This window comes from Saccopteryx bilineata, chromosome 5, assembly GCF_036850765.1.
Source record: "Saccopteryx bilineata isolate mSacBil1 chromosome 5, mSacBil1_pri_phased_curated, whole genome shotgun sequence".
Lineage (NCBI taxonomy): Eukaryota > Metazoa > Chordata > Mammalia > Chiroptera > Emballonuridae > Saccopteryx > Saccopteryx bilineata.
The window spans coordinates 39245448-39264991 of record NC_089494.1 but is presented as its reverse complement, the minus strand read 5'-3'; the positions used below and the strand labels follow the sequence as shown (position 1 = coordinate 39264991).

At 41.0% G+C, this 19544-nt stretch overlaps 1 protein-coding gene across 1 annotated transcript in view; it reads left to right on the top strand.

The window, feature by feature from the left end:
* The window catches only part of LOC136306377 (titin-like), a 39708-nt gene that overhangs the window by 3096 nt on the left and 17068 nt on the right, over positions 1-19544 (top strand). The window contains exons 2-3 of the mRNA XM_066232941.1: positions 12626-12688; positions 17329-17437. Of these exons, the coding sequence (XP_066089038.1) occupies positions 12626-12688; positions 17329-17437 (172 nt within the window). The remainder of the gene's footprint in view (positions 1-12625; positions 12689-17328; positions 17438-19544) is intronic.

The following is a 19544-nucleotide window of genomic DNA, read 5'->3' as shown; positions in this document are numbered from 1 at the left end:
TGAGATAGGTTATCAGTCACCTTGTAGGAGTGAGTGCTGTTCACCAGATCAATCCAGTTTGAAATTCTGTACCAGTGCTAGGTGTGAGGCCACTCAGCAAACATCCCAGGGTATACCAAGTCTAGATGCCACCCGCTGGGTGTTCCCACACCCTTGTGTTGGGGCAGGGGCTCAGGGAGTCATGAAGGTGAGTCCAGACGAGTTATCAGGCCCGAACAGACCTCAGTCTCGTCTGTGAGAAAGGAGGGATCTGCACTGGTCAGTTGTGTGAGGGGAAATATCCCCTGTGCTAGAGCCATATAACAGTCTGTCCCAGGTTCTGCCAGGAGCTCAATCTCAGCAGGGCAAGGCCACTGGTAGTTGGGAGGATGGGGATAGTGGGTCTTCTGTGAGGGAGAGGTGCCAGTCAGGCTTCAGGGAAGGTGGGGAGAGCATTCTTCCCTAGAGCCACCCAACTCAGCCTGTCCCAGATTTGCCCCAACCTTGGTAGGGTGGAGTCACCAGCAGTCAGGTGGGTGAGGCTGCCGGAAGCCCAGAGAGCGGGTGTATCTCCTGTGAAGGGGAGGTGCCAGTCAGATTCATGGAAAAGAAGCAGGGAACGGTCTTTGCCCCAACCACACAACTCAGTAACTGACAGCTCTTGAGTCTGCCCAGACCTCTACACCCGACCGAGGCAGCTGGCTCCTCAGCAGGGCACAAGCTCTGTGTGGTGGGGTTTCAGGGAGGCCAGAGGGTGGAAGATTGCATTTTTCCGGGCTGATGCTATATGGAGGGAGTGCTCCACCCAGGAAAGACGGTGTCTGTGGTGTGGGCAAGTGACCAAACACAGGTATCCTGGCAGCTGTCCCCTCAGCTGTCTCTCCTGTGACTCTACTTGGCTCCGCCCTCGCACAGCCCAGGGCAAGCAGCTGCAAGCAAGGTCTTATGCACCCTTTAATAGGGCGCCTGTGTCTCTGGAGACTTCCATCTCTCCCTGGTGGACAGAATCCCTGATGATTGTCGCAGACGGAGGTGGCATGAGTGCCTCTTCCCAGTGCCTGTGCTCTGGGCTGGGGAGCCTGTGCTGAGGTTGAGATCCCTTGCTTCTCAGGGGGAACTTCTGCAGCTGAGAAATGCCGCTGGAATCTCAGCCTCTGCGGGTGGGAGCCAGGGCAGACTTTCTGCATCTCTGCCCTTCCTAGCAGTCTCATCGTGGCTTCTTCTGTGAATGCTTGGTTATAAAACTCTTCAGCTGGTCCTCAGGTGGTTGTTCAGGTTACTCTATATTTTAGTTGTAATTACAGTTTGGTCCTGGGAGAAGGTGAGTGTAACTTCCATCTACTCACCTGCCGTCTTGGATCTCACAGTCATTAAAAAAATATTTGTCACTGTCACCATCATATATATTCAGCAAGAGTTGCTTGGTGTGCATTTTAGTCTTTGGACTGATCTTGAATCATAGTCTATGTTGTTGAAATTTACATTTCATGTTTACTATATTTGCAATGGTGTTTCTGAATAGCTGTTATTTCGCAAAGCTCATAATTGACCAATTTACAACTGAAAAACATCTAGTATAAACCTATTTGCAGTTTTTAAGTTTTGCTTTATATTAATAAAAGTAATGTTTAGAAATGACACCTACCATTCCTCTTGCTCCCTCTGAAAGAACTTACAATGTTGAAAAAGGCAGTGGGATTTTGAAAGGGCAGGCGTGAGCCTCTCTAGGATTATTCCCTGTTCCACATACTATTTAACCAGTAGAGGGCCTTCTCCCACCGCTTTGGCTGATGCGTAATTTAAACACTCTTGATTCTCTCATTTATGCTAATTTCAAATGTAGTTTTCCTTTTGAAGGGAGGAAAGCTTTTATATATATATGTTTGGAAAGCTTTTATATTTTAACCTAAAACAAATGTAATGAATTAAACTTTGGAAATGCCATTTTTATGTGACATTTACTTATGTATTCATTTAGTTTGAAAAAGTATGCAGGTGGTAATTTATATTTGCTGAAGGAGATTTTATCATATTCATCTCATTAGTAGAAGATTGAGACTGATGTGGCATTTTTCAGAAATAGCAGTCTGGGTTCTTAAGTTAGCAATTTAAAATAAATGTCTTTTACAACTGCTCTTTTCATTTTTAAAATTAGTTAAAATATAAAATAAGGCATTTTGAGTTTTAGTTGAAGATACTGCCATAGATTCTGGTCATTTGATAAGAATGGTTAAATTGGAATTATATGAGGTTTATAACATTCCTTCTAATAGACAGGGGTTGAAAATCAAAACAAACAAACAAATAACCCCAGACTACTTAAGGAAGACTTAGACTCTAGCGATTTTGATTTTGCTAATGTAAAAATATATTAGTCAGGATCCGAACAGGAAACAGAGGGCATGCTCAAAAAGATTTAACCGAAGAAAACTTATAAAGAGACCATTTGCTGAGATGTGGGCAAGGTTAAGGAAGAAACCAACAGGGATGAGGAGGCATTTAAGGATTTACAGCAAGAGAAAACCATTACCACTCCTAGAACTGACGGGTCAAAGAAACTAAACACTACTCTCAGAATGAAAGCGGGGGACTTGGGATGGCAGCTTCCTGGCAGGAGCTGAGCTCTGGAGGAATTAAGCTTCTATCAGAAAGATGAGAAATAGGGAGCAGTAGGAAAGAAATGCCCTACACTCTTACTCTTCCTGCTGTCTCTCTGATCTCCCACGGAGCCTCTCATTGCTTAATCCCTGCCAGGAGCCAGAGGTCTGGGAACCCATACATAAAATTTAGCCTTCTAGTCACAGAGGAGGAAGAAAAACATGGAGTTTGAAATTATTATAAGTAGATGCAGTGTTCAGAGACCTTTCCCTATTTATAAATCCATTGGCATTAAAAGTTTTTAAGTCAGCTGTTTGATTCCTAAAATGCATTTTCTATTCCAAATCTCTATACCTGAGAACGTCTAACAAATGATATAAAAGACCCTTGTGAAGACTATTATAAAATTTTTTTGAAGGATACACTCCCAGGATCTGAATAAATAAAGAAATGTATTGTATTCATGAGGGAGAGTCAGTATTATTAAAATGTCAGTGTTCTCCAAATTATTCCAGAAATTCAATGTTTCTATTAAAATTCCAAAAACTTTCATGGAATGTGGATCCTAAAATTCACATCGTAGACTAAAGGTCAAGATTATGCATAATGTTTTAGAATAGTAAAATGAGAAAATTGCCCTACAGATTTCAAAACTGACTGTGGCCTAGCTAGTGGTGGCGCAGTGGATAAAGCGTCACCTGGGACGCTGAGGTTGTGGGTTCAGAACTCTGGGCTTGCTGGGTCAAGGTGCACACAGGAAGCAACTACTGCAAACTGTTGCTTCCTGCTTCTCCCCCCTTTTTCTCCCCCTCTTTCATCTCTCTAAAAATCAGTAAATATAAAAATAACCATTAAAAACAACTTACTATGAAGTCATAGTAATTTAGACAATATGATACACATATCATACCATCTTTACAGTATGTTTTAGAATATATTGGATTTTTTTTTTGCTTTATATTAGACTTTTTGTAAAACTTGGTTGTTAATTTATCATTAACATAGTAAACAGTTTTGTTTTTTTATATTTTTCTTTTTTTCTTTTTCTTTTGTATTTTTCTGAATTTGGAAACGGGGAGGCAGTCAGACAGACTCCTGCATGCACCCGACTGGGATCCACCTGGCATGCCCACCAGGGAGCGATGCTCTGCCCATCTGGGGCGTTGCTCTGCTACGACCAGAGCTACTCTAGCGCCTGAGGTAGAGGCCATAGAGCCATCCCCAGCGCCCGGGCTATCCTTGCTCCAATGGAAGAGGGGTGGAAAAGCAGATGGGCGCTTCTCCTGTGTGCCCTGGCCGGGAATCGAACCCGGGACTCCTGCACACCAGGCCAATGCTCTACCACTAAGCCAACTGGCCAGGGCTGTTTTTTCATATTTTTCATGCAGGATAAATCAGCCAGCAAAGAAAAATCCAAGATACCAAGACGATTTTTACTACAGTTATCTACGGTAACTTGCCAGTATTTCATAATACTTTATTGCTTTTATAATAATATTGTTTACTAATTTTCAAACTTTCAAATAAATTACTGATTTTATGATTTTCAGTTCTCTGCTTCATTTAGTATTTTTTTCTGATGAAGAACATTTATGAGGTACAGATCTTAGGAAAAATAACTATCTTAATAAATGAAGTGTAAACTGTAGTATATCCTAGTTTGTACAGACCATTTGAGTATTCTGAATAAGTGAATTTTGAAGGTGGCCTAGCAGAAGCAGTGTTGGGGCTGGGAAATGACTTGTGTTACGGTTTTGTCATTAATGGCTCTGTGACTGTTGGGGAGTCACTTCCCTCTCTGAGCCCTAGTTCTGAGTTTTAAAAGGACATGTATTGATTTGATGATGTCTCTCCCAGCACCAAAATGCTTTGCAACAGCATTTACATGGATTTTATTTTGAATTATTGTTATCCCGTGGAAGAGATAGTTAATAGACACTTTTAGTCGATAAAGTGTGGCAAGTAAGATTTTACTGCAATAAAATTTACTGTTTAGTAATTATATTGAGTTTAATGCCATTGAGCTACACTCTGGTGATTCCTGGAAGTTGAGTTTAAGTAGAAGTTCAATGCAAACATCATTTATTTTACAAAATATTTATACTTCAAAAGCTCAGAATGAGCTATAAAATAGAATCTGCATTGCTTTATACAGGGAAGATTTCTAATAATTTAAAATGTAAAATTCTTCCAGCTCAAAAAAACTTGAATGAAAAAATATCAGGTGAATATTCCTGAATATTCCTAAGTACATGTTTTAATTGTCAGCCTGTTTATATACATAATGCCAGGATTATTACACTATATTCTATAAAATAAAATCATAGCATCTTTTTTATTCTGCAAATATTTATTTTAGGTTTTCTAGTCTAAAAGTTAAAAACTTAATGAACTAAAAAAAATTGATGTTAGTTTTTTTAATGTTACTAGTATATAGGTGTTGAAATATCAGCTACATTTAAATTTATTGACTTAATAAATATTCAGTGGCTGAGATGAATATTTTTTTCTGGCCAGTGAGTTATGTAATTATACAAAATTCCTTTGTTGGCTGACTTAAACCATTTGTTCATAAAACTGTATCTTGCAATTCTCCCTCTATATCCTTTGGGCTTTCTGTCTTTTATGAAAAATCATTTTAAAAATATTTTAAAATATCATATTGAAAAGAATTCATTGAATAAAGAATATTAAGGTTTGTACTTGAATAAAATTTTCCTATAGTAGTTAAGAACTAGAGTGATTTTTCACAGCAGACTTTCGTGCTTCTAGAGGTGATCCCTGTCACTGAAATCAAAGTGACCTAGCACTGGTGGCTGCCAGCCTCATGAGCTGGTGACGTGACTCTCACCCTTCGTGCACACCTCACCCTTTGCACTCCCACGAATCTTAAATCCTGTATGGAGCAGGGTGAGAGTGGAAAAATGGAAGGGCAGACAGAAGGTGGAAGATCAGTACTTTTCAAGTTGTCTTAGCTTGTTTTCAAGTGAAAGAAGTACCTGAAAAATGCACTTTATCTGGAAGGTAACCCCAGGAAGCAGGAGTAAGGGATTTGGGAGAGTAAAACTGGGAAGAAAGAGAAGCCAGAACAAGGATGTGTTACTACGTTGGTTGTCATCCTAGGCAACAGGGCGATCCTGCCATGACCTTCTGAGGAGCTGCTAGCATGCTTGCTGGGATTGTCCACTTGATGGGGATCAGTGGGATCATTTATGCTTCAGCTCTCATCCCACACTGCTGGGGGCTGCTCCAGAGGATGGGAATTCCCGCCTGCGTCTGGCCGCATTTGTGTGTGCTGAGTGGACTACCCTGAGCTTCCCATGGCATTGGAGAAGGCCCACAGCAGAAAGCAAAAGCCATGTTCCTGAGGTTATCATTGGGGAAGAAATGCAGTTTAAAATATAATTGCTTGTCAGCATTTTAAAAATGTAGATAGTACTAAGTATCAGATATTCTGGTTTATGTGTAGCTGCTCTTCTTGGTTAACCAAAGAACTACTTTTTTATTTTTATTTTTGTACTTTTCTGGAGTGAGAAGCACAGAGACAGAGAGACAGACTCCCACATGCACCCGACGGAAATCCACCCAGCATGTCCACTAGGGAGCGATGCTCTGCTCATCTGGGGCATTGCTCCGTTTCAACCAGAGCCATTCTAGCTCCTGAGGTGGAGCCCCTGGAGCCACCCTCAATGCCCGGGCCAAATTTTTGCTTCAGTGGAGCATTGGCTGTGGGAGGGGAAGAGAGAGAGATAGAGCAAAAGGAGAAGGGGAAGGGTGGAGAAGCAGATGGGCGCTTCTCCTGTGTACCCTGGCTGGGAATCAAACCTGGGACTTCCACACGCCGTGCCAATGCTCTATAATTGAGCAAACCAGCCAAGGCCAAGAACTACTATTTATAAAATACTCTAGGAGGTATGTATTCTGCACTACAATATAAGAAGGGGCCATTAAGGCCCTCTTTACCCTTCTTTTCATCCTGGGTGCTGATGAGACTGGGGTTAGAGCTCAGTGTGCAGAATGGGCTGTGTAGAGAACCAAAGAAGTCACATGTGTGTGTGCGTGGGGTGTGTGTGTAGGCAATGGGCTGAGCAGGTGTTTTGTACATTTTTGTGGCTCCAATACAATAGACCTCATTGAATTGCCTCTGAATCTTGATATGGAAATTCTAGGGCTTTGGACCATATATACCAGAACCTTTCTCCTCTATCATCTATAGCTGCATTCCCTCAGGCCTTTGCTACACCTCCATTCTACCCACAGGGAAGGAAGCCTTTCAGCCTGAGAACCCTTGTTGCACTTTTTAGCTTGAAAATGTGCTCATTTCCCTCATATGATGTGGTCTGCTGGGGACTGTAGAAAGCCGACCCATCTTGGGTATAGCACTGGGGAGTGTGAAGCATTCACCTAATCTGATGTTGGTACTTTCGGAAGTACTTTCAGAAGCCCATTGCGATTCTTTTAATTTTTTGAAGGGCTTGCTTAATGTTGGTCAAATAAGTTTGTAAATATGATATATATGTTTGCTCGCTTACACTTTGCATTGGGTTTGAGGGACAGGCTTTAAGCAGGCAGGATTGTTATAGCCTAAGGCCCAAAGGCTTAGTTTTAAAACAGCTTTTCCCCACACCTTGACTGATTGCATGATGTGGGGTGGTGACTCTCATGAGGAATCTCATGCCTCAGATAAGTGACTTTGTATCAGAGACTTCCTTGTTTGTATATTGGATTAAAGGTTTTGATTTCTACACTATAAAATGGGGCAGACCGGGAGCTTGCTCTCTCTTGGTTCCTGAGATTAGCATTAGAGGAAAGAGCAGAGAAAGGAGAGCAGAGAAAGGCCACATGGAGGAGAGGAGAGGCAGCCAAGATGGCAGAGTGCTGAGGGAGAAGCCAGTTTGTGCAGAGTTTGTGCAGAGAGAAGGAGATGAGGAACAAAGGTGAATAAGGCTGGTGAGCTAGAGACCTTTGATTCTAGGAAACTCGGATAAGTCAGTGGCTTTGGGAGCCCTGAATAGAAAGGGAACTGTTTTCCCATTGTGTGTATTACTTGCCTGCTGGGTGCAAGCTAGGATTAAAGGTAAAGGCCCACCAGTTCTTGGCTCTGTTGTTTCATTACCATCTGTAAAGCCAGTAGCCACGGCCACCATCACAGCCACCTGTCCCATGCAGGTTCGCATTAGATTCGGACAGACAGTAATGAAACAATGGAGCCAAGAATTGGTGGGCCATTAGCTTTAATCCTAGCTTGCACTGGTGGGCAAGTAAAAACACACACTGGGCTCCAAAATCCACTCATTCAGTGCTTACAAAGCTACTAACTTATTTGAGTTTTCTAGAATCAAAGGTATCTACTTCAGCAGCCTTATTTACCTCTGTTCCCCATCTTCTTCCTTCTCTCTGCACAAACTCTGAACAAACTGGCTTCTCCTTCACTCTGCCATCTTGGCTGCTTCTCCTGGACTCCTCCATGTGGCCTTTCTCTGCTCTCCTCTCTAATGCTAATCTCAGGAACCAAGAGAGAGCAAGCTCCCAGTCTGCCCCACTTTATAGTGTAGAAACCAAAACCTTTAATCCAATATACAAACAAGAAAGTCTCTGATACAAAGTCACTTATCTGAGACATAATGGGATTCCTCATGAGAGTGCACCACCCCACATCATGCAATCAGTCAAGGGTGTGGGGAAAAGCTTAATCTTCAAACTAAGCCTTAGGCTATAGCCACCCTGCCTGCTTACAGCCTGTCTCCGACACACAATGCAAACTATAAGCGAGCAGACATATATATCATATTTACAAATGTATTTCACCAACACCATCTGTCTGAATCTAATGTGAACCTGCATGGGCCAGGAGGCTGTGATGGTGGCTGTGGCTACTGGCTTTACATTTAACCAATTCCTATTTTTCTAAGATAAAGTTAAAATTATCTTAAAGTCAGTTTTGCCAGCTCTCTAAGACTGACTGAGACTGAGATGGAGTGGAGCGAGGGGATAAGACAGCAGGAGAGGCACGCACACAAATAAACTCCAAACAGAATTCAAACAATAAGAGATTTACCAAACAGTGTTGTGCATATTCAGAGGAGAGCATCTGCAATTGTAATTAAGAAAGAATTTGTAAAGCCAGAAGCCACGGCCAGGGCCACCATCACAGCAGCCCAGCCCATGCAGGTTCGCATTGGATTCGGACAGTCGGTAAAGAAACAACGGAGCCAAGAACTGATGGGCCATAGTCTTTAATCCTAGCTTGCACCCGGCGGGCAAGTAAAAATACACACTGAGCTCCAAAACCCACTCACATTCAGTGCTCACAAAGCCACTGACTTATCCGAGTTTCCTAGAATCAAAGGTTTCTAGCTCACCAGACTTATTCTCCTCAGTTCCCCATCTCCTTCCTTATCCCAGATACAAACTCTGCACAAACTGGCATCTCACTCAGCACTCCGCCATCTTGGCTGCTTCTCCTGGCCTCCTCCACGTGGCCTCCTTCTGCTCTCTGCTCTGCTCTCTCCTCTAATCATTCCAAGAACCAAGAGAGCAAGCTCTCGCTCTGCCCCATTTTATAGTGTAGAAATCCAAACTCTTAATCCAATATACAAAATAGAGAAGTCTCTAATACAAAGTCACTTCTCTGAGGCATGATTGGATTGTACCGCCCCACATCAAAACAGAATTCTAAGTTTTTGATACTGATCTTGAAGAAAGTACCAGATTTTAACAAGGAAATATTAAAGGGCACATTGGCAGTTCTGTTAGTCATGGTAATTGATACTGGCTGATGTAACAGGAAGACCCCCAAATCCTGGAGACAACCCACCCAAGATTACCCCTTGCTCACAAGAAATCGGATGTGGGTCGGGTAGTCCTCCTCCACCTTATAGCTGTGCCAGTGGGCCTCCTTGCTATTGGACGCAGGCGTGAGAGAGCAACAGGAAGCACACTAGGTCTTACTTCCTGTCCTGCTCACATTTCATTGGCTGGCTCAGGTGATATGGCTACAAAGTGTGACAGAGGCTGGGAAATGAAATACTTTGGGGCATATTCATGAAGTTTTCGATGTTTCTGACCAAGGGAGAGGATGACTATGGCTGTGCCTTAGGAAGGTTGAGGTGACTCTGAGTCACTAGCATATTCTTTAAATCAAGTTGCTTGGATTATTTTTAAAAGCTGCTAGACTATCCTCACTGCTGACTCTAGTTTCCTCCGTCTGTATCTTGTTTACTGCTGTCAGGACCATTTATGAAATAATCCTTTGTCTGTCTTTGGATGATAAATAAGATAACAGGATAATTTATCATCTAAACTGAGATGTTACTGAGAGTGAAACTGCTACTAATTATGCTTGAACAAGAGGTGTAAATAAGCTGGGATTGTCCTCAGTAAACTAGAACTTGAAGTCACCCCAGAGGAGGCGACAATGGTTCTCCATTGCCAGCCAGGCCAGTAAAGCCCCCAAACCCACATCTTCCGTGGTTAACAGCCCCACCTACCCAGCCTCCTTTGCCCTTGATTTAGGTTCCTGTTCAAACATAACCCTTGCAAACTACCCCATCTAACCGAGCTCTTCTCCACCTTCTTTCTTTCTATCCCCTTTGCTCTTCTTTATTTTCTCCATTGAGCTTATTACTTCCTGACATTACATGATATGTTTATTCTGAAACAGCTGTCTGTACCCCCATTAGAATGTGAGTTCCACCAGGGGAGGGGATTTCTTCATGACTGAAGATCTAGGGCCTTAAAGACAACCTGTCACATGGTAGGTGTTCAATACATCACTGTTGAATAGGAGAATCGTTATACTTTCTACTCCAGTTGGGCCAAACCCCTTCACCATCAAACCCAACATCCCTCCCGAGTCGCTGTCCGTGATGCTCCCTTTGCCTTCAGTAAGCTCCTTGCTGCTCTCTTTGGAGATCCAACTGTGCTTCAAGGCTTAGCTTCGTCCTTTCTCGCTTTGAAACTTTCTTTGAGTACTCTGTCCGCATCCTCTCCTCTCCTGGATGGAAGCATGCAGTTTTTAATATTAACTGGACTGTGCACTTCGTAGGGGCAGAAAATACATCATATATAAGGTCCTCATGTGGACAATAAGCATAAAAGTGGTACAACAGGCCTGACCTGTGGTGGTGCAGTGGATAAAGCGTCGACCTGGAAATGCTGAGGTCACCGGTTCAAAACCCTGGGCTTACCTGGTCAAGGCACATATGGGAGTTGATGTTTCCAGCTCCTGCCCCCCTTCTCTCTCTCTGTCTCTCCTCTCTCTCTCTCTGTCTCTCTCTGTCTCTCCTTCTCCTCTCTAAAATGAATTTAAAAAAAGTGGTACAACATGGCTTACCTCTCATAATTTGAAAGAGAATTAAATGAGATAATTTGTGTAAACTTCTTAAATCAGTACATGGCACATAATGTAATCACTATAAAATATAATCAGTACCAAGAAGCATTGACAAGATAATTTATATATTTTGTATTTTGTACTAAGTCTTAAAATCTAATATATGTTTTACACTTAAACACTTTATTTCAGATGAGTAACATTACAAGTGGTCAACAGCTAGAGGTGGCTAGTGGGTGCTCTTAAGTAATGTGGCTTTAAAGAATACACGAATAGCAGACATACAGAGCAGCCATTCCTCCTAGGCCTGAGGGAGAGTACTCAAGGAAGAAACTTGAAAGATCTGTCCCTTCCCCAAAGCTTAGATTAAGACCTCTTGGAGAGGCAGTAGCGGTGACCCACTTGGGTGGCAATAGCACGTGCTGAGGTGTTGCAGGCCTGGGCTGGGCGGGAGAAAACCACCTGCTGCTATGCCGAAGAGTCTGAAAGGAAGGCCCCTCTGTGAGGTACGGGGAAACTTTCCGGAAAGTTACCCTTAGGAATGGCAGGGAAGCCTGCGGAGGGCGTCTGCCACTGGGTCAGCCACACACCATCGTCCAGGGAGGTACCAAGGGCCGGATGCTGGCTGCTAGCAGCCACATCATGGGAGAAATGAGGAAAAGCACTGGAATCGGTGCTTACAGCGTTCTTTTAGCACCCTTTCTGATAGGAATGCTGGTTGGCAAAGGAGAAGTGTGATAGGCTTCTGCTCAGGATCACAAAGGAAGACCCAAAAAGGTAGACTTGGAGCTGAGAGGCAATAAATTGACAACTGGCAAAAAACACAACTCATATTATCTGCTTTATCGATCAAAGCACCATTCTCAACAGTGCTTCCTCTCACCTAGAGGAAATTTCTGCAATGGAATCATCTTCTACTCAAAGGAGATAATAGCACTTTTCTCTGAAAGTTGTTAAAAAGTACAAATACGCCTGACCAGGCGGTGGCGCAGTAGATAGAGTGTTGGACTGGGATGCGGAAGGACCCAGGTTCGAGACACCAGATGAGCGCAGGCTCATCTGGTTTGAGCAAAAAGCTCACTGGCTTGGACCCAAGGTCGCTGGCTCTAGCAAGGGGTACTCGATCTGCTGAAGGCCCAGGTCAAGGCACATATGAGAAAGCAATCAATGAACAACTAAGAAGTCGCAGTGCGCAACGAGAAACTAATGATTGATGCTTCTCATCTCTCTCCGTTCCTGTCTGCCTGTCCCTGTCTATCTCTGTCTCTGTAAGAAAAAAAAAAAAAAAGTACAAATACTCCTTATGACAAACTGAGGAGGTGTTATCCTGAACACACTGTCAGCTGGGAAGTAGAGCATTCTGATTGTCCATAGGACAAAAATGATATTTTTTGCAGTGGATCTGAGTAAGTTTAGATGGACAATGACTAGTTTCAGACAAATTCCCAGAAGATAATATAATCAATAAAAGGCTTTACACACTTGTAAAGCTTTCTGACTAGTATTGTTGGGTACCATTGCTAGTTCTTTCCTTGCTGTAAAGAAAGCAATTCTAAGACATATTTTGAGACTTTGAAAGGTAAGTACAGTAAATCTATGAATATTTTAGACTGTGTGGGCTTTACTTTATAGTAGACCACTAAAAAATTGGTTGAGTGAATTAATTTTAGCATTACCAGAGTTAAGTTTCATTCCCCCATGTTTTTCCTGCAGGATAAAGCAGCCAGCAGAGAAAAAGGCAAGGCACCGGCACGGGCTTTACCGCAGCTGGCTCCGGTAATTGACTTTACACACTCTCAGTGACTTTGCCCTTTCAAAATGTTTATTAGTTTTCAAACTTGTAAGTAACTTAATTTCTGATTTTGAATTTTGTGCTCCACTTGACTATTTTCTGATAGAGAAATTCTACAAAGTGTACATATTAAGAAAATAACTATTTTAATAATGACCATAAAATATAATTTCCTAGTTATGTTCAGAGTATTTGAATATTCTGGATAAAAGAGTTTTTAAGATGGACTAGCAGGAAATATATCAGTGTTGGAGTCAAGAATAAGGCCTCAGGTTGCAGCTTTGTCACTAGTGACTCTGATCTGAGCTGGTCCCTGAGCTCTCTGAGCTCCTGTTTCTGAGTTTGAACAGGAGCAGAGTTGATTTGATGATCTTTGAGATGTGTCTTCAGTCGGCGAAATACTCTGCGTCACAGAGGATTCCTCAGATGTTTCCATTCTATTTTATTATTATCATGACTATAAATTGTCATTATCTGGTGGAAGAGGCAGTTAATAAACATTTGCTGCTAATAAGTACGTGGTAAGATATACTTTACTGTAATAAATTTTACCATCTAGTAATTATGTTGAGTTCAATGCCACTGAGTTATGCTCTTGCGACTCCTGGAAGTTGAACTTAAGTGGAGGTTCAATGCAAACATTGTGTTTTTTTTAAATTGTGATAAAATGTACACAACACAAAATTTACCATTTTAACTATTAATTGAAATATAGTTCATTGACATTAAGAATATTCACATTGTTGAGCAACCATCACCACTATCCATTTCTATATGTCTTTCATCTTTCCAAACTGAAACTTTATCCAGAAAACAGTAACTCCCATTCCCCCTCTTCCCAGCTCATGGCAACCACCATTCTACTTTCTGTCTGTGTATTGACTACTCTAGCTCCCTTATGTGTGTGGAATCATACAATATTTGTTCTTTTGTGTCTGGCTTATTTCATTTAGCATAATGTTTTCAAGATTCAGCCAAAGTGTTATTTTTGAAAGGTTATTTTATTTTAACAGGTAAGAACAAACTAAAATTGATTTTGTGTTAAAAAAAAGATTCCTGATAATTTGAAAGAAAAGATATTTTTTTAACTTAGAAACTTGAAGTAATATTCTTAGATGAAATTATATGAAACATTTCAAAATACACATTTTAATAAAAATATGCTTTTATTAATAACTTGATTATCATGCCAAGTTCTATAAAACTGAGCTATAGTATATTTTTCTTAGTTCTGCAAAATCTGTCATAAATTTTATAATTTAAAAGACAAGAAGCGGTCAGAGGAAAAGGGGAGGAGAGGATAGGATCAGAGAAGGGAAAGGGATTTAGTGAGATTATATATACATAGCACATATAGAGAGCAGGACAGCAAGTCCTGAAGGGAAGGGGGAGGGCGTTGGGGTGAGGAGACAAAGGGGGTATCAAGGGGAACATGGGGGTGGCGGGAGGGAGATATATTCAGTGGGACATTTGAATCTATGTAAGCATAATAAATTAAAATCAATAAAAAAAAGACAAGACCTGAAATGGAGTTGAAATTTTATTCTCTCTTTAAAAGTTTAAAACATATATTTCCTGATATATTCCTTGGGCAAGTTAAATAAAGACAAAATAAACAAATGGGACTATATCAAACTAAAAAGTTTTACACAGCAAAAGATACCATTAACAAAATAAAAAGACAACCCATTCAATTAGAGAACATATCAGCTCATACATCTGATTAGGGGTTAATAACCAAAATTTATAAAGAACTTAGAAAATTCAATACCAGGAAGACAAGTAATCCCATTAAAAATGGGCAAAGGACCTGAATAAACATTTCTTCAAAGAGGACATACAGATGGCCAATAGGCATATGAAAAAAATGTTCAACATCATTAATCATCAGACAAATGCAAATTAAAACTACAATGAGATATCACCTCACACTTAGCAGAATGACTTTCATGAACAAATCAAACAAGTGTTGGTGAGGTTGTAGAGAAAAGAGAACCCCTTGCACTGCTGATGGGAATGCAGACTCATGCAGCCATTGTGAAAAACAGTATGTGGTTTCTTAAAAAATTTAGAAATGGAATTGCCTTATGACCCAACTGTCTCACTTCTAGGAATATTTCCTAAGAATTACAAAATACTAATGCAAAAGAAGATATGCCCCCTTATGTTCATTGCAGCATTGTTTACAGTAGCCAAGATCTGGAAATAGCCCAAGTGTCCATCAGTGGATGAATGGATAAAAAAACTATGGTATATTTACACAATGGAATACTACACAGCCATAAAAAGAAGGAAATCTTACCTTTTGCGACAGTGTGAATGGACCTGGAGTTTATTATATTAAGTGAAATAAGCCAGGCAGAAAAAGAAAAGTAGCATATGATCTTACTTATATGTGGAATCTAATGAACACAATAAACTGAGGAACAAAACAGAAACAGAGTCAGGGTAACAGGGAACAGCTGTCAGAGGGAAGGGGAGAGAGCATAGGATCAAAGAAGGGGAAGGGAATAGTCAAAACATACATATACACATAGCATATATATATAGACAACAGGGTAGCAACAGCCAGAGGGAAAGGGGGGTGGGTGCAGGGGGAGGAGGAGCAAAGCGGGAGAACTGGGAGTGTAAAGAGATCTTGTATGGCCCGGGGGCATGATGTGGTGTGTGAAGAATGTTATATTAAGTGGGACACTTGAAACCATGTCAACACAATAAATTAAAAATAAAAAATAGCCTGACCAGGTGGTGGCGCAATGGATAAAGTGTCAGACTGGGATGCAGAAGACTCGGGTTGGAAACTCCGAGGTCACCAGCTTGAGTGCAGGCTCATCTAGCTTGAGTTCGGGCTCAGCTTGAGCATGGGGTTGGTGGCTTGAGCGTGGGATCATAGACATGACCCCATGGTTGCTGGCTTGAGCCCAAAGGTTGCTGGCTTGAAGCCCAAGTCGCTGTCTTGAGGCCATGGTCACTGGCTTGAGCAAGGGATCACTCACTTTGCTGTAGCCCCCTGGTCAGGGCACATATGAGAAAGCAATCAATGAACAACTAAGATGCCGCAATGAAGAATTGATGCTTCTCATCTCTCTCTCTTCCTGTCTGTCCTTATCTGTCCTCTCTCTGTCTCTGTCACAAAATAAATAAATAAATAGAATTTAATTGTTAACACATTTTGAAACTGAAAAAAATTGCTTTTAGTTTGTTGTGTCTTATTAGTATCGAGGTTTAAAAATGTAAAATTAATTTAAATTTTTTTATTTAATATTCAGTGGCTGAGTTTCTTGTCATGGGCATACAATAGTCTAAAATATGTTTGTTGGATGACTTAAACCTGGTTTTATGTTCATATTTGGGCATGTATTACATTCGTTCAGCATTCTTTGAGTTTTATGTGTTTTAAAGGAAATAATATTTTTAAGATGTTTTTAAATAATTCACTTTTTAAAATAATTGTTTTCTTTTGAAAATTAAGATTTGGACTTGGATAAAATTTCTGGCAGTAGTTAAGACCAAGAGTGATTTTCATTACAGACCTCATGCTTCTGGAGCTGATCCTTGCTGAGACCAAGGAGACCCAGCCTCTGTGAGCTGGTGACCTGACTTTCCCCTTCCTGCACATCTCACTCATGGGACTTCCCCAAGTCTTAAATCCTTTATGGAGCAAGATGAGAGTGGGAGAAGGGAAAGGCAGGTGGGTGGATGGAAAAGCATTAATTTATAAGGTGTCTTCACCCATTTTCCTGGTTAAGAAGAGCCTGAAACAAGGACGTGCGTGCAGGTAGTTTCTCTGGAAGGAGTGCGGCCCTGGGGAGAGTAAACTGGGAAGGAGGAAAAGCCAGTGTCAGCACTGCTGTCACGTTGGTCTGCATCTGCAAGGAAGACATAGAGCCAATTGTCAGCATTAAAAAAATAGTACATTTTACTTTAAAACCCTCCATCTGTGTTTATTGAAGAACCATGGATTCTGGTAACTGTGCATCTGTGCTCTGGTGTTGCAAAAATTGGCTCGAGTTAATTAGTTGTTGTCCTTTGAAAGACTTAAGTGTTCCTTCGTCTGCCATGGTCCCGATCACCTCACCCTCCGTTGCTTCCCAGCACTGAAACTGAGTGCCAGTAGCTGTCACCATCAGCCTTGCTCCCACTTTTATGAAATCTGCCTGAATTAAGATTTGTGTAAGTATAAGAATTTATGGCCCCTGCCTTAATCTGTGGAATAAATATGAGTTTCCAGAGTAATCTAGAGACACTTAAAGCCATGAGAACAGGAAGACCTTTTGGAGCTGGAATTGGAGATCAGCAGAGAGTGACTCTCATGAAAATGGAAAGCTTAAAAAACATGTGCCAGTATCTGGGGGTGAGGAGGCTTTCTGGAATGAACCCCTCGGTGTTAGTTACCCCCACTCCATCAAATCAGCAGAAGAGCCATTGGCAGTGCCTCCCAAATGTCACACGTTTGGCCATTCCTGGGCTTGAATAAGATTTGATGTAGAGTGCTTGGACTTTTCCCCCAGATGTCCTCATTTGTTGGAGAAAATATGTGTTTATAAATGCTCATACATTTCATGAAAAAAGTTTTTTTATTCTGATCTTGTTCTATTAATGCTATTTAAATTTTACATTACAGGTGAGTACAAAGCCCCAGTGGCTGCAGACAGCGCCATCATTCCAACTGAGTATAAAACAGCATGATAATATTCCAGAACCTTTTAGTGTCGAAAATGAACAGACATATGGTAAGAACTTTAATATTCAAACGTAGATTTAAGAAACTTTTATAGAGAAAATAATCATACAACGTTTAGCTAAGAGAGTACTGCAATTGTAAAACTGAAATAAACTTTGTGTCAAGTAGAAAAATTTATCTCAAATGTTTTCTTTCAGAAAATGATTGATTCCAGATGTTAGCTATTTTAAGCTGTTGTAAATGTTACAAAAGTCGATATTTTGGGAATCGAGATGTTTACAATAAAACTTTGATTTCTTGTAGTCAGAATTTGCCTTTGCACCAAAGATTTGTTGTAAAAGTCTAATAAGTTGTAAACATTATTTCCAACTTAGTCATTTTAATATTTTTTATTATTTTGACTCATCAAGTTCATCACTTTAACCATTAACATTTTTTCATCATGGTTCTTTAAACTTTCTGAAATAGTTTTGTATTCTGTTTAGTCATAATTTTTATCTTGTTCATTTTAAGAAGGTTTGATGGAAATATAATTTAAATAGTGAGTTTAATAGCATATGATTCAAAATGTAAAATAAATTAAATGAATAATCTAAATAGTCCGTGGTTTCTAGTATGATGACACAAAACAAGAGTAGTTTAACTCCCTGATAGTGAAAGACTACCACTTATACTTATGAGAACTTGAGAACTTGAAGCATGTTGTTTTTTCTTGCAAGGTGCTTTAGCATTTTATTCTAACACTTAAGTGTTGCAGCTTACTTTTTAGAGGACTAACTTATGCTTTTTAAAAATTTAGCTGAATACATGGAACGCTTTGGGAAAAAAGGCACATTACTACACCAAGTTGACACTAGTCACACTCGGCCATCTACTTCCAAATCAAAGAGCATATCTTCGAATAAAGAACGAAAAAACTTTAGAAGTGCTCTTGTTAATGTCATAATGTAAGTTCTCTAAGCTAACCAGTATGTGTTAGATAACCCCTGGAAACGTTTTGTCTAAAAACATAAGAATTCTGTGCATCTCTAAGAATGCCCCAAAGCTTTGTTAGAATGAGGTCAGGGTATAAATAAAAAATGAAAAATTGGACTTAATGCTATGAAGTGTGTCCCTTTTAAAAATATTATGAGCTGAAAAGGTACCAAGGTTAATACTTGGTGTTAGCTGAGAGAACAGGCTGTCTGGGAGATCTGGTTGTAGCCCTGGTGGCTAGTAGAAGATTTGAGATAGTGTTTTCCCTCATTTCACTGGCTCAGCTGATGTGATGACTGCTCTGCATGGTGGGTCTCCTTGTGTGGAAAAGGAAGGAATTGGGGTGAAGGACCAGCAGTGTGAGCAAGGCCTGGGCCTGCTGGTCTGAGGCTGGATCTGTACAGGGATACTGATGCCACTCACAGCTTTTAAGATCTACTTCTGATTATAGATAATAAAAGAATAAAACTAACATACCAAATTCTCACCTATTTATAAAACACTGAACTCTAATTCTGTATAGTCTCTGTTCAGTACATCATATATTTAGTAATATAACTTTAATTTTCATGCTGTAACATGTATATATTTTTTTAATTTAGGCAGTCTCAAGTAATGCTTACATGGATTGCATAAAATACTTTTTTCATATTTGAAAATAGTTGGTTCTCCTAAAATTTGTCAATTGATGTAGTAATGTCCATTAGAGCAGTGGTCCCAACCTTTTTTGGGCCATGGACCGGTTTAATGTCAGAAAATATTTTCACGGACTGGCCTTTAGGGTGGGATGGATAAATGTATCACGTGACCGAGACAAGCATCAAGAGTGAGTTTTTTGGGTTTTTTTTGTATTTTTCTGAAGCTGGAAACGGGGAGAGACAGTCAGACAGACTCCCGCATGCGCCGACCGGGATCCACCTGGCACGCCCACCAGGGGTGATGCTCTGCCCACCAGCGGGCGATGCTCTGCCTCTCCGGGGCATTGCTCTGCCGTGACCAGAGCCACTCTAGCGCCTGGGGCAGAGGCCAAGGAGCCATCCCCAGCGCCCGGGCCATCTTTGCTCCAATGGAGCCTTGGCTGCGGAAGGGGAAGAGAGAGACAGAGAGGAAGGAGAGGGGGAGGGGTGGAGAAGCAGATGGGTGCTTCTCCTGTGTGCCCTGGACGGGAATTGAACCCGAGT